Genomic DNA, 15,196 nt, shown 5'->3' with positions numbered 1-15,196 from the left:
AACGGTAACGCTTGTTAATTCCTAATTTTTATTTGTTGTTAGGAACAGGGGGTTGTTGCCCCTGTCTGTGTTAGTCAGGGATTATTGCCTTACCAGTATCAGTGAATTTTGGGTGCGTCGTGTGTTAGCGTCCAGAACACGACGTCATTTTATGACGTAGTTTTAGATTGTGGGGAGAGTGAAAAAGTTTTGGAAGAAGCAGACGACGGGAGACGAGAGATAGAAAAGACAGGCGGGAAAGTGGTCTGACTGTACGTGTGGATACAGGGACCGGTAATAAGTAAACTAGTTGCTTGCCCAGTCAACGAACTACGAAGGGACTCACTGGGAGTGTGGAATCCCAACGTAACCGCCTGAGAGGTGATGAGAAGCGGACGGAGAAACATCCGATGGATTAGTAAGCATTTTCTAGGGTTTATTTATCAGAAACCAGCTCAAAGCATATTGTGAGTTGTATAATTTTGCTTTTGCAATGACATTTTATTTCGTATGTCCTGTAATGTTTCGTCCTTTACTTTTATTTCAAGTAAACTACCAGGCGGTGGTGAAGTTTCGCTTCACGCGCATGCGCAGAATATACCCATACGTTTAGATACGCCCGGAGGTTTCGATTCACTACAGAGCTGTAACAAAGGTCGCTAATACAATCCTGTGTGCAGTGTAGCAGGATATATATTGCTCATAAGTCTTAAGTATCCCGGTAAGTTCACAAAGATTAAAATCACCGAGAATAAACGTAGGGTCGTCTGGGCAAATGACATCTATGTTTGTGTATCCGTCGTCATTCGATAAGTCAGGGTTCAACGAGGCGGATGTAACGTATCCACAGTGTATATACAACTGTGTGAACAGCTGAGAAAATTTCATGCGATTCATCAAGTGTTTCAATCTACTAATTGGGGCCTAAGCCTCGAGGAAACCAGTAAAGGCCATATCCTGTTCCAACGGTCACACTCATAGGAACATCGAACACACCCGGATGTTGATCTATAATACTTATTTATTTAGTTTACATTTCTGTATAAATATCACAATACACTCATCTACACTCATGCCCACTACACATACAATATGATGACATTAAAGCTGAACTATTATTTCGCGATTCGGGAAACTCCGATAAAGTAGATCGACATTGAGAAACATTTTTATAACTGAGTACACAGCTCTTAGTTCCGCCCCCCCCATCTTGCCAGTCCTCGTCGTGACCCAGCAAGAGAAAAATCAGTTATTCACTGCAAAAGCGCGAGAGAGATTTACAGGTGAGTACGATTTCCTTCTGTCGTTGATGTGATAAAGACTTCAATACAGCGATAACATCGCCATCGTGGCCTGAGGAGAGGACACAGGCTGTGAGTGTGTTTGCAATACTTAGCAGTACTGAGTGTATGAAGTGTATATTTGGGTAAATCACAATGCTGAAGTCACTATGAAGTACATGTAGTTCAGTAGTTGTCTCCACAAGCTGGGGAAACAGTGCTAAGACTGCTGGCATCTGATCTGAGAGGCGCTTGGGTTCGATACCCGTGTGGCGCAGCAAACTTTTCCTCGTCAAGCAGCTGCTGGGAATAGCGACATGGCCTTATACAGGGTTGGGGAAGGCAGGACAGTGAGAGAGGAATTTCTCATCATGTTTTATACATTGTAGTTCGTTAATGTTCTTATGTCAAACATCTAGAGTACTCGTTTTAAGCGCAAGCTTATGAATGTGTTTATTTACTTAGTAGCTTTGTAGACACGAATGTGTTGTGTCCACATGATTTGTCTGATAATCCTCAGTCTCAGCTATTATCATCATCTAGGAAAAGGTAGTTTAATACTTTTATTTTTTATATATCCTATCAGGGGTGTCAAACGAGCGGCCCTCGGGCCACATCCGGACGCCATGAAATTTTACCTGGCCCGCGAAAGAATTTTAGATAATCATTGTTAATGGCCCGTCGACGGTGACAGTTAGAAGGCAAAGAACAGAAAAGTTCCCGTCTAGCACAGCAAGCGATGGGATGAGTTTAGTGAAGTTTGTGCAGACCATCAACAGTGCACTGGTCAAGTTACCACCGCTCCTGTTGATGACCTGAAGGGAGGGTGGAGGCGGGGCCCATAAATATGACCTTTGACACGGGACACGCTGGCCTGAACACGGGCCGCGGGTCGAAGATTTTTAGTACCTGTTAACTTCCCTGAATCGGTCCGAGATCAAAGGGTGACTAGGGTCAACCCACGTGTTTGATGAGGCAGCTCAGCAAAAGACTAATAGAAACTCATCACTGTCTGACTCTGCGGGTTGGCGAGCGGAAGTCGTCTCGATGAGACGTTAAGTTGTGAGAAGCAAACTTGTGGAGATCAAGTTGGTGGGAGTATAGCTTCTCCAAGGACAGGGGATTATATATATATATACTACCAACTAGAATTATATGTGCGAACTGTGCGTGATACGTGTGAACTGAATTAAACACGTGGACTGTGGATGATAAGTGACGACTGTGGAATACTGACTGTCCAGTTCCTGGTCGTCAAGAGGGAATGACTGCCGCCAGAGATATAAGTATACGAGTATAAACAGCAAGCCACGGTGTTGAAATTATTGCTGCTTGTGTATTGATGATGTGTGTCTTTTTTGCCTAATTATATCTTCTTTTACATACATATACTGATGCAATAACATCACATGTCATAGCGAATAGTACTGAGCAGAGCAGAGCACGCGATTGCTAAATTAGCCCGGCCATTCAATGAGGGAGAGTTTGTGAAGAGTTGCATGATGAAAGTGTGTGAAGTCTTGTGTCCAAAAAAAAAGTAAATGTTTGCAAATGTAAGCCTCAGCAGAAACACTGTTGCTAATAGGATTTGTGATATGGCCACTGATGTGAAAACACAGCTGAGCGAAAAAAGCAAAGACTTCGTTGCCTACATTTACTCTCTTGCAGTCGAGGAAAGCACTGACACGACGGACACCGCACAGGTCGCCATCTTCATCCGTGGAGTCGACTCCAGTCTGAATATCACAAAAGAAATATTAGACATAAATCCATTCATGGGACAACGACAGGAAAGGACATTTTTGACAACGTATGTCAAAGTATGACTGACATGAACCTGCCCTGGGACAAACTTGTTGCACTTACAACAGATGGAGCGCCGGCGATGTGCGGCCCACAGAGTGGACTAGTTGCAAGGATGTGGTCACATGTCCAAGAAAATTGTAGTGGGGAGTAGAAAGCATATCACTGCATAATACACTAAGAATCGTTGTGTGCTAAAGTCCTCGACATGGAGCTTATTTGTGTGAGCAACATTTCTCTGTGATGAAGATCAACAAAACATCACACAGGAGTCGTCTTACTGATGTACACTTGCAGTCCATCCTGAGAATCTCCACAACACAGAAACTTACTCCAAACATAAACGAACTTGTTGCCAAGAAAAAATGTCAAGACGTCCATTTCTGACAAAGTAAATTAAGAAGAAAAACTGCTAAGCCTTAGTTTGTTATTACTTTAATTTTCTTTTAATGTATGATTTTGTTTACACAAAATTAATAACAAACGTTTAGTTTTCTACTGTTCAATAAAAAGTTATCGGACTTCAATAATAACCTTCGGCCCGCCACCTTGTGTACGATGTGAGATTTGCCCCCTGGGTAATTGAGTTTGACACCCCTGTGCTAAATAAACACAATAAAGTGAGAAATCGGAAGTATTAAAAGAGAAGAGGAACCGAGGAAACAAACAATTATCGTTTAGCATTGTGATTAGTCTTACAAAATGGCTACTGAGGTTAGTTAGTGTATGGGCTATGTTCTAATAAATAACAAAACGATATACCAACACCTACTTGACAATAGAGCTTACAGAAACAGTTTTGTCAGTTTACTGACTCTATGTCACTGACACTATATTACTCTATGACACCAGACACATGACAGTTTGCTGGTTTCTCACCAAGAGTGGAGACCACGTGGTGCAGACTCTGCCTCCTTTAAACTTGGTCCTGTACAGGGGAGACCACTGTCAACAATGTCTGCTCATCCGTCGTCTGGTCAGGTGAGCCACTCTCGCTCCCTGCACGCTTACAGTACTTCGACTAGTTTTATCATCCTGATTTTGTTGTATGCTGGTCCTTTAAGCTAGTATAATGCTGGTGTAGATATTTAATGTCATCCTGTTCATCATCATCTCAGTGATGTACCCAGTGTTCAGTCTCACCATGTTCTCCTCTCACTGTAATAACTGTCACAGGGTAAGCGACCTAAAGGAGGAGGTGGTAGACAGAGTTCTAGAGGCGGTGGCGGGGTCAAAGTTTACCTACACGCTGTGACTGATGAACAGGCGGCACTACTTACAGGTACAGGTAGGTGGTATTTTTAATATGCTTTACTTTTTTTAAAACTAACAATAGATGAAAGCAGAATAAAAAGTAGACAGGAGAAAAGTAGAGAGATAGTATTCACATGTAAACATCAGAATCAGTAAAGCCATGAAAATGGTGGACAATAGAAAAGAAATGATCAATTATTATGATGATTTTGATAATTATAAAGAGCAGCTTCATGATTACGAGTAAATTACTAATGATCTGTGTTCGATGTCAGTACTAAAAATGAACAATAGCATTAGCGCAATCAGTCTTAACATCTCCTCGTAATGATAAATAAACAGTTTAAAAATTATCTTTTATAATTTAGACAATTGTGTATGCGCATTGAAAAACCCTTATAAAAAGGCATTTCTTTTTAAAGTGAACACACGTCCCCTGGAAGAGGTAAAGAAAAACACAGGCGCTGACATACAGTTTGACCCCAACCCCTCACCTGTACCAGGTATGAAGATTCTTATCATACGCGGTCTTCCTTCTCAGATCGAGGCGGCGGTCAGGCTCATCAGCCAGAAGACTGGTTTAAAGGTTTGTTTGTTGACAATCAAATAAATATTAGAACAGTGTGCAACACACTATAACGTAGGAGATAAAAAATACCTTACTGAATGACAGAAAATACAAAGAGCCATCTCCAGTATTAAATAACACTAGGAATACAAGTAAAGTCTGAACAAAAAACCTTAAGTGACTTAATAAGCAGTTATTATTTACCTGACTAGATTGTTCTTCACACAGGACCCATTACCAGACCAGGCCCAGACATTCTGGCTACAGTGGGTGGAGGCCGCGTTCCCTCATCTCGACTCTCGCGCCTACTTCCTGCCTCCTGTCTACGTCAACCGCGTGCCCATGACTAGACAGGCAGCTGCTGGTCAGGAGGTTCTCGTCCTTCAGTCAGCACCTGGACAGGCTGGTCAGTCTAACCAAGTGCCAACGAGTTCATCTTCTGCTGCTCATCCGTCCATTCCTCAACCTCCTCGCCTTCAGAACAGTGATGTCAGAGACGATGCTGCCATGCAGCAGACTTTTGTCTGTCTTCAGAAAATGTTTGAAGAGAACAGAGATGTGATGGTTGGACTGACTCAGCTTCAGTTCGGACAGTACCTGGGTGAACCTTGTTACGCTGCCGCCGCAACCCACCTACCCCGACCCTCCAACCTCCCTCCTTCTCTACCACACAACTGGAAACAGGGAGACTTTGATGTTCTTCTCATTCATCGACAGTACGGACTGGTAGTCTGTGAGGTGAAGGCAGTGGGTGACAATATCAAAGATTTAAACAAGTCACAGCAGGATGTAGACAAGAACATTAGACAGAAACTGAGTAACGCCGTGTCACAGCTGGACAAGGCGGAGGCCATGTTGTCTCACCTGGTGTCCGACATCGCTCCCGGTCTGCCCGTCACTAAGGTCATCGCCTTCCCCAACCTCACGGCTCGTCAACTTCAACAGGCCATCTCCGGTGACGACCTCCTCATTCAGGTTTCAGTACCTTTCCGTAACCTTACATGTCTTCTATAATATACCTTACAGAGTACCTGAATGTGTAAACAATTTTTTTTTTATTATTAATAGAAGACAAACCGATAATGTGGACAGAGCATGTGAATGTGAATGAAATGTTGTGATAGTGTATCTCTATGTTTAAAAAAAGAGAAAATAATTGTTTGGGGGTGTGCATCAATATCAGTGCCAGTAGCGGCGTCCACAGAGTGTCAACTTGTTATCAAATCAAATTCACAATGTAGTGTTACTTGGCAAATAAATGAATTCTTCTTTATTTTTTCTACTTTGGTGTTTACTTTCATCTTCTATCTCTATATTTAACTCTTGTCGCATGACATGATGTGGATCCTCTACAGGACCTGTGCCGGTGTCTTGTAACAACAGATCCCTCCAACATCCCAGGTCTGTGTCTGTGCTGTGATCAGTTGTCTGACCCCAAGACCCCGTGTGACGTCAGTAGTCACGTGCTGAAACAACTCGGACACTGGTGGCAGCGACGTGTGGCTGGGGCTGGACCTGTCAGTCACATGACATCTAAGTTGTACAAGACACTGGTAGCCAGGTAAATATGACAATAATGTGTAGTCACAACACTGTCACAGTCTAAGCCTGTCGTGTACGATGTTAGATGTGACATCAATGTTCACGCCGCTGTTCTCGTCAGACAAATCGTCAACAGACTAAATTTCAAAAGTAAGAGTTTTATCTCTAACAAGGCTTGGTAACTGTTACCAGATGTTATAGGTGATATGTGGAAATGTGATGATTGGCGACGAAGCAGAAGTCCCTAACGCCGATGTAATCAATGGCATGTTGGTTGGTCCTCCATCTACGGTGCCAACCTCTCCAGGAAACTGAGTCTTTGCAGTTGATACGATTTCCAACAACACTTTATTCACAGTATATGCGAGAGTCCTCACTTGCTGACACGTTGGTAACTGAGACACGCGTGTAGATATAGAAATTCGTTAGATTAAAAGTTTAAGTGCATTTCAAATGTTGGAATCTTCGTAGTGTATAGAATATATGTAAAACGTGACCCACCCTAGACCGACCATTTCTTCCTCGAAGATTTTCCTGCATTCTTAAAAACAAAACACTGAAACAAAACACACACACACACGGAAAGCATATACAGAAAACGCAGAGGAACCAAAAAATAAGTACAAGAACTGAGAGTAACATGATATTGCAAAAGGAAGACGAGCATGGAAGTTGTCACAAAGGACTAGCATGGTGGGAAAAGGTGTTAGCAATAATTTTCACGGGAGAAGTGCGTTTTCAGCGCATATGTAGCTCATGAAACCTGTATTCATCAACTGATGTAGTTTCAGGTTCAACAAAAAAATTAAGATGTTGTAAGTCTGACTGTTTGCCAGAGGCGAACCATTGTCACAGTGTTATAATTATTCTCTTGTTTTTTCTAAATACTTTTTTCTACCAGCTCACTAACTGCTTTCTGTAAACTTCTTAAACTTGAAACACATTTTACCTTAAAAAAATTTATTATGCTGTTTGGCATTGTGCTGGAGTACTTCAATACTTAATTTGGAGCAAATCATTGAGTCCATTATAGAAGTAAGCTTTAGAATGTTTCTTAAGCTAACATAAGTTAGACAGTAAAATAAAATGTCTCTTTAGTTTTAATAGAAGTTTTACACATTTGGTGGGAAAATGAATTAATTGTAAAATAATAGTAGTTGTCTTTGTAAAAGACATCAATTGATGTTACTGTACTAGGTTCTGCGGTCCGGCGACAACAGTGACTGTGCCATGTACATGTCCTCCACGTGTGAGTGTCAAGACCCTGGGTCAGGCCGTGTGGTGGACAGGAGAGTGCTATACTGCTGTCATCACACTCTTCCCGGAGCAAGTTCACCTGCTACACACGGCGCCTCCCAGACTCTTTGTCACCGGACCGCCCGGTACAGGTAAAACTGTGGTGCTGCTGCTGATGGCCATACAGTGGCTGCGGTGTGGTCACGACGTCTACATTTTCAGTACTCATAATGGGAGTGAAGCAGCGTGCATGATGTTGTATCACCTGTTGCTGCAGACAGTAAACACACAACAGTCAGCAGGTGTATCACACGGTCAGCCTCACCTCCTGGAGTATGATGGCGGTAAAGACGTGAAGAAGGCCATCAATGACTTGTCACAGGCAGCAAGAGGAGGGTCGTTGTACGTCATCGCTGATGAAGTGACCAGGTGAGTAGTACATCGTGTGATGTGATGATAGACACACAGGTAGATGTCGCTCGCTGTGATCTTATAATCACCACCAGGTGTCTAACAGGTGATATTTCCTCAATGAAAGGAACACCTGCCCTGCTCACGCAAGTTTCGTACCAGTAAGTAACTATTTGTTTTCGCACACACTTTTTATAATGACATGTTCTACGCATGCGCGATCTTCAATACGTGGTTACCAAGGTGACAAGCCTCGACCTCGACTTTCCGAAAGAAACGGCAGTTCGCGTGACGTTAGCTTTCATTCAAACAACAGGTATACAAGTAAACAAAGACGAGATGGAGGTGCTTCAAGACTGATGGTCAAATTAAATGAGAAAGTTGTGATTTGTCCTGATGAACACATTGCGACAGTTAGCGCTGAGTTGAAGACAACGAAGTTGAACAAAAATGTGGAACAGAAGACTACACCAGTCGATGGATTTAATATAGACTCAACAACAAAAACAAAAGTAACAATACTAAATGAGTATTTAATACATTATTGCTTAAAATTGGCAAAGAAAGCTTGCATGTGAAGAACTTTGCATGTTATATAAATATATATATATATTTTAGGTACAATTTCTGTTGTTTAATACAACTATATTTACTACTTATCTTGGAAATCAGTTTCACCCTCCCATCCTCTTTCTCCCATAGACCACATAAACACAGAAAGTAAAATATATTTTATTTCAGTTTCCACCACAATTTCTTTATCGTCTTCTTGCCATGTACGTGTTGAAGAAGATGAAACTAGTCCTTACACATCAGTTTCATACATCTGTACAAAATTCTTTTCAGTAATAAACGTTAATGCTTGTCAATTGCTTAATTTTATTTGTACAAGATACATTTACGTGTATACTTACACATTCTGCTTCAGACAACAGACATATACTCTCTCTTGCCTCCCTCCCTCATGCATGTATACATATCTACACACACAACCACAACATTCACCGCTATTCACACACATTATTATGTACAGTGTCAGTGAGCTTAGTATACAAGTAGCCTCCCCTTGACATCAACATGTTACACAATTACTGTCTAGTCACACACAACACAGACATACTCTGAACACGTGACTTTCTTGTCAATTAAAGTGATATTTCTGTTCATGAAACTTCATAAAATACTTTGACAGGAATTGAACACTTGTGATGTTTGTACGCTCCACGACCTTTGATCAGCGGGAAGCTGTGTGTGACGGTAACTATAGCAACACTCATGTCTGTCACAGGTCAGACTTACGCTCTGTGTGTGACAAGCTGCTGACACGAGTTCCTGATCTCCATCTGTGGGCGGCAAGTTGTTACAATGTAGACGCACCCGCCGGCTGGCAAGTGGAATATTTAACCAGACCCCTCCGCTCTCCACCGGCCGTCATCAGGGAAGTCGAGCAGGACGAGTGGATCACTAAACACCATTATGTCCAGCCGTACAGTGAGCGAGGTGTACCCGACCACACAGACGGCCCGCCAGTCACACGACTGTATCACCAACGTCAAGGTCACTCAGGTGACAGTCCCGAGGACTGTGTGACGTGCGGTCGTGACGTGGCCAGCTTCCTACACAGTCTCCGTGTTGGTGTTACAGGTAGGTGTGAGTATTGTGTAGTGTAACGTCTGTTGACAGATAAACACCGTGTGATAAATAACAAGCAGTTTAGAAGCAGTCTTTTTAAGATGAATGTGAGATGTTTGCCTAACTACCTACAGGGTGACAGCTCTTCATACCATTTCATCTTTGACCTTTTATCTGAACCATGTTTTGTGTGGACTGGTCATCTCTGAAATTGTGACATCATTACCCAGGTTTCTGTATCTTTACAACGTGTCTCAGTTTTCTACATTTTTATTTAACTGTAACATCTACGCCATCTTGCCATATGTTACACCTGTTCATCATTTGTAATACTTGTGTCTACTTCACTGAAACTTTAAACTTTGTTTGGCACTGCTGACCACTCAGTTTTCCTTTGTCTGATGTGCGGACCTGTGCCTCATGGCTGCACTGTCTGTAGAGTAGATGTTTGTGTCCTCTTCATCTCATCGATGTGACTGACGATGAGTGTGATATCAGGGATTAGTGGTTGTCTGTCGTCTGCTCCATGTGTGTTTGAGGCTGCTGTCACGTGATTTTGTGTCTGGATACTTACCTGTGTTGCCTACAAGTGAAGTATTCAGGTGAATCTTTGTTGACCTCCTCTTGACTGTGTGACACCTGTAATGTTGCTGTGTGTAACGCCGTTGTTTACTTTGTGTACAACATGTTTACTGTAGTGTGATTGTGGTGTGGAGTCTGATAATCTACATGGACATTGCTGACTGCTTATGTCAAAGCTAATGGTGGAAAAGAACGCTTTCAGGATGCCATGGTTATTATCTTAACATTATCATGATCATTATGTGTATTATCATTATTATCAATACACTCACTGTGTAAGTCACGTGTTACTGTTATTTTACTTCGTGTTTATATCCATGTGTCTGTCAGTGTGTACGCTGTATCTCCGACAACTAACTAACAGTAGAAACTGTGAATGTTAACAGAGAATATCACTACAACAGCCACGACCGTCACCTCCACCAACGGCGCCACAACACCGCCCTGCCTGCAGTGGAGAGACGTGCTGGTGTTGTACAGGCAGTACATTAGTGACGACTCGGGTATGATGAAGGGACTGAAAGAGGCGAGTATCCCAGTGAGGGTGATGAAGGACGATGACATTGAGGACGTTGCCACGGCCCGCAGTGACGTGGTGTGGGTGACGAAGGGACAGCGTGTTTGTGGTCTGGAGAGAAAAGTCGTGGTCTGTCTGGAGCATCAACTTTTAACCCGGTTCTACTCCATGTCCCGGTGTACGTCACAACTTCTGATTGTCTACTCTTAGGACAAACCAAAGGGTATCTGACGTCATCACATGACGACCCTCACGTGACCTGCCCAGTTGGTTACCCAAATAATAAAACCCATTCTGGTGTGACTTTGTCATTTTTCTCACATGAAGCAACTCTACTGCACTCTTTATCGACACCTCCATCCCATGTTCTTCCGTCAGCTGAGTCCTGGTCTGAACCAGTGCACACATGCCTGGCCTCTCTTCGTACACCGGCACCCGCAGCTCTTCGCCCAGCTCGGTCCTGAGTGTGTTACCGATGATCACTTCCTCCACAAGCCTGGGGATGAGCGCTGCCTCTGCTTTCCCACGGTAATAGGGGGATTCCAAGTAAACTAAGGCCAGTGGGGCGTACGTCGATCCTGTGTTTGCATAGCGTGTCCGCTGTTTACGACCCGTGAAGCATGGGTCAGGGATGAGGTCGCTTCGGATGCACAACATGTCTGCCCCCGTGTCTCGCAGCGCAGTGGCCGGGCGGTTGTTCACTCGAACGGCCTTCCTGAAACTGGCCGTCTTCACACTTTGGGTGCACTCTGTACACAACGCTAGCTTCCCTCCATCGATGATGTTGATCGTCCGTATGACGGCCTCTTCTGTTGTCGGCGTTCCAGTAGCCTTCCCCCGTGGACAGTCCTTCCTCATGTGACCCTCTTGGCCGCAATGATAGCATTGCAGACTTCCCCGATTCTGACCAAGGGCCCGAGTGGGCACTGCCGCCTCCCTCGGACCTTCAGTCCACATCTGTTGCTGGGTTACGACATGGTACTTAGCTAAGTGCTGGGGTGCGGCGTGCTGCTCAGCTGAGTGCCTTGCCTCGGTAAATTGCTGTGCTAGCGTTGCTGCTTCTTCAACATTCTCAGGAGCGCGCTCGCGGACGAATGTGGCCATCTCTACAGACAGGCTGTCGAGCAATTGCTCTAGGAGGAAGAGGTCCTGCAAGCCCTCGAATGTGGACGGTTTACCTGCTAGGTTCAGCCACCTTGTCAGGTATGTTCTTGTCCGCGCTACATACTTCTGGAACGTCTCCGTGCTCTCTCTCCTGGCTGATCGGAACTTCCTCCTGTAGGTATCTGCTGTGAGCTGGAAGCTGACGAGTAGCGCGCTTTTCAGCCTGTCATAATCGCTGGCGTCTGCGTCGCTGAGGCTCACGTACACCTCCCTCCCCTTTCCTTTCAGTAGATTGCCAAGCCTCGCCGCCCATGTGTCCTTACTCCAATCCTGCATCCTGGCACTCCTCTCGAAGTAACGTAGGTATGCCTCTAAATCTTCGTCATCCTCGAAGAAAGGCATCTTAAGTTTGATCCCCTCGAACTCAGCCGCCGCCTTCTGTTGGCTCGCTCCCTCGCTTCTAAGTTTGGCCATCTCTAGCTCATAGTTTCGCTCGTCTCTCCTCTCCTGGCTGTCTCTTTCCCTTTCCCTTTCCTGCCTATCTCTTTCCCTTTCCTGCCTATCTATTTCCCTTTCCCCCTCCTGCCTATCTCTTTCACACTCCTCCCTCACGAAATCTAGCAGATCCCTACCGCTCAGGCCTGCCTTCACGCCCACCTGAACATACCTTTCGGTAGCAGACCCAAAACCTCTCACTCCCACCTCTGAGGTAGCTGTAACACTCACTTGAGGGGGAAACGCCCTCGGTCAAAGGTATCGACCGGCTGATCCTCGCCCTCCGAGTCGCTCTCCATCAGACCGGGCCCCCCTATACGCGCCCGAGTGCGCGCTGATATAGGTAATCCCGACCGCGACATACCGGGGCGATAAAACTCCGACTGTCAAAGAATAAGCCCCTCCCCCATAACTAACGAGCAACCACTGTTAACTTAAACCCACAAGATTACGTCACGTGACGTTGGGAGTGTGTGAGTGGACAGTTAATTCCGCCCTGCCCCGCCCGGCTATATAAACACAGCTATACAAGCCCCCGACTCGCCCCAAACAGGGTCGGACACAGCTCGCGCCCACCCAAACTTATTGACAAAACAATACAATGCAGCTACAGGACAAGACAGCACTGAGGAGCGAGGATTAGGGTAGTGGGTGACTACCCCGCATCTCCAGCCGCTCCCAGCGCCCAACAAACCAACACGCACACGAAACAACGCTACAAATATATATTTAATGAAAACAAAATAAAAAACAACCCCCCCTAAAAAAAAAAAAAAAAAACAGTAAGTACTAAAGTGTTGTCTGTGGAGCACACAAATAACGAGCAGTCACACAACAAACGTGTGTAGGTGAACATACCCACAGAAACATCACACATTATATAACATTAAACTATTGTTATTCATCTTGTTTGACACCAGATGGCGCAGTTTATAGACTATACACAAAGCGTGACATCAGACTAATGGTTACCTTAGAGGTATCTGCCATGACCTCTGACCCACTGTTAGGGTCTGTAGGTCTTCCAGTGCTGGTATGTTCTCATGTTGGTATAAGCTTGACAGAAACTGAGTACACGTGCTTCATCTTCTGTTTCTACTTTACACAGAGGACATGTCACGTGGGCCCACATCGTGTCTGTATCGTTAGCTTATGTGTTGTTATATCAGATATTCCTCATCTAAAGCAGGTATAAGCTACTTTAAAACATTTCATTTGGTAGAGGTTAATGTATCGTTCAGGCTGGAGAGAGATTTTATACGATGACCACATTTCTAGCCATGAACTGTTTCTTACATCGCAATGCCAGTTCTAGGCAAAACAGTCTTCTAGTCTTTGCCGGATTTTTCATCGGGGTACACAGTCGTTCCCTGGCCACACAACTGTGTTGCAGTACAGTTAGTTTATATACAAACACACGCCTTCTCCGGTGGATTTGTTGGTGATAGTAGGACACCTGTCCATGGGAATAGGATGACCAAACCAGCTGACATGTCACTCATTGTCACTGTCAGACTCCTTCAGCCAAGTATCGGTGTAAACAAATATATTAACAGCAGTTAAATCTTATTCATTCAGTGTGAGGTATTTGGTAAGCTACTATGTACTTAAAAACTCCCTACATTTCAAACGAGTCATCATGTGTTTCAATCTACTCACTGGGGCCTAAGCCTACAGGAAACCAGCAAAGACCACATCCTGCGCCAACGGTCACACTCATTAGAAAACGGAAGACACCCGGATGTTGATCTATCATCCTTATTCATTGAGTTTACATTTCTGTTTAAATAGAACAATACACTTCTGTATACTCGTGCCAACAACATATAGAATATGACATCAAACCTGAACTATTATTTCGAGATTCGAGAAAGTCCGATAAAGTAGATGGACATTGAGAAACACTTGTAGAACAGAGTACACAGCTCGTAGTTCCGCCATCTTGCCTTTCATCGTCGTGACCACAGAAAGAGAAATAACTCAGTTATTCCACTGCAAAAGAGCGAGAAAGATTTATTTCAGGACAGGTGAGTACTTAGTTCCTTCTGTCGTTGATGTGATAAAGACTTCAATACAGCGATAACATCGCCATCGTGGTCTGAGGAGGAAGACAGGCTGTGAGTGTGTTTGAGGTCATCACAAGTAAGCAGCAATACTTAGCAGTACTGAGTGAACTGAGTGTATATTGGGTATATCACAGTGCTGAAGTATGCTATTAAGTAATGAGTAATTGTCTCCACTAGCTGGGGAAACAGTGCTAAGAGCGCTGGCATCTGATCTGAGAGACACATGGCTCGATACCCGTGTGGCGCAGCAAACTTTCCCTCGTCAAGCAGCTGCTGGGAATAGCGACATTATACAGGGTTGGGGAGGCAGGACAGTGAGAGAGGAATTTGTCACAGCGTTTTATACATTGTAGTTGGTTGTTGTTCTTATGTCGAACATATCTATAATACTCAAGCTTATTGATGTGTTTATTTACTTACTTGCTTTGTATACACCAATATGCTGTGTCCACATGATTTGTCAGATAATCCTCACTCTCAGCTATTATCTTTATCTAAGGAAAGGTAGTTTTATACTTTTATTTTTTATATATGCTAAATATATACATAATAAAGTGAGAAATCGGAAGAAATTAAAAGAGAAGAGGAACCGAGGAAACAAACAATTATTTTTTAGCATTGTGGCTAGTCTTACAAAATGGCCGTGGAGCTTTTTTATTATTTATTTTCGCCACCAATAATGCATCTTATAATAGGAAACCCAAAGCATTGCAAAAAAATTGCTTTG

General features: G+C 43.8%; 1 protein-coding gene across 1 annotated transcript in view; it reads left to right on the top strand.

Annotated features, from left to right (window-relative positions):
• The first annotated feature begins 1,227 nt into the window (after positions 1-1,227).
• The window catches only part of LOC112567880, a 34,456-nt gene continuing 20,487 nt past the window's right edge, over positions 1,228-15,196 (top strand). Inside the window, exons 1-2 of the mRNA XM_025244749.1 lie at positions 1,228-1,262; positions 3,915-4,043. Of these exons, the coding sequence (XP_025100534.1) occupies positions 4,017-4,043 (27 nt within the window). The 5' untranslated portion in view covers positions 1,228-1,262; positions 3,915-4,016. The remainder of the gene's footprint in view (positions 1,263-3,914; positions 4,044-15,196) is intronic.

This window comes from Pomacea canaliculata, linkage group LG7 (assembly GCF_003073045.1).
Source record: "Pomacea canaliculata isolate SZHN2017 linkage group LG7, ASM307304v1, whole genome shotgun sequence".
Taxonomy (NCBI): domain Eukaryota; kingdom Metazoa; phylum Mollusca; class Gastropoda; order Architaenioglossa; family Ampullariidae; genus Pomacea; species Pomacea canaliculata.
Note: the sequence above shows the minus strand (reverse complement) of the source record. Positions and strands in the feature narration are given on the sequence as shown.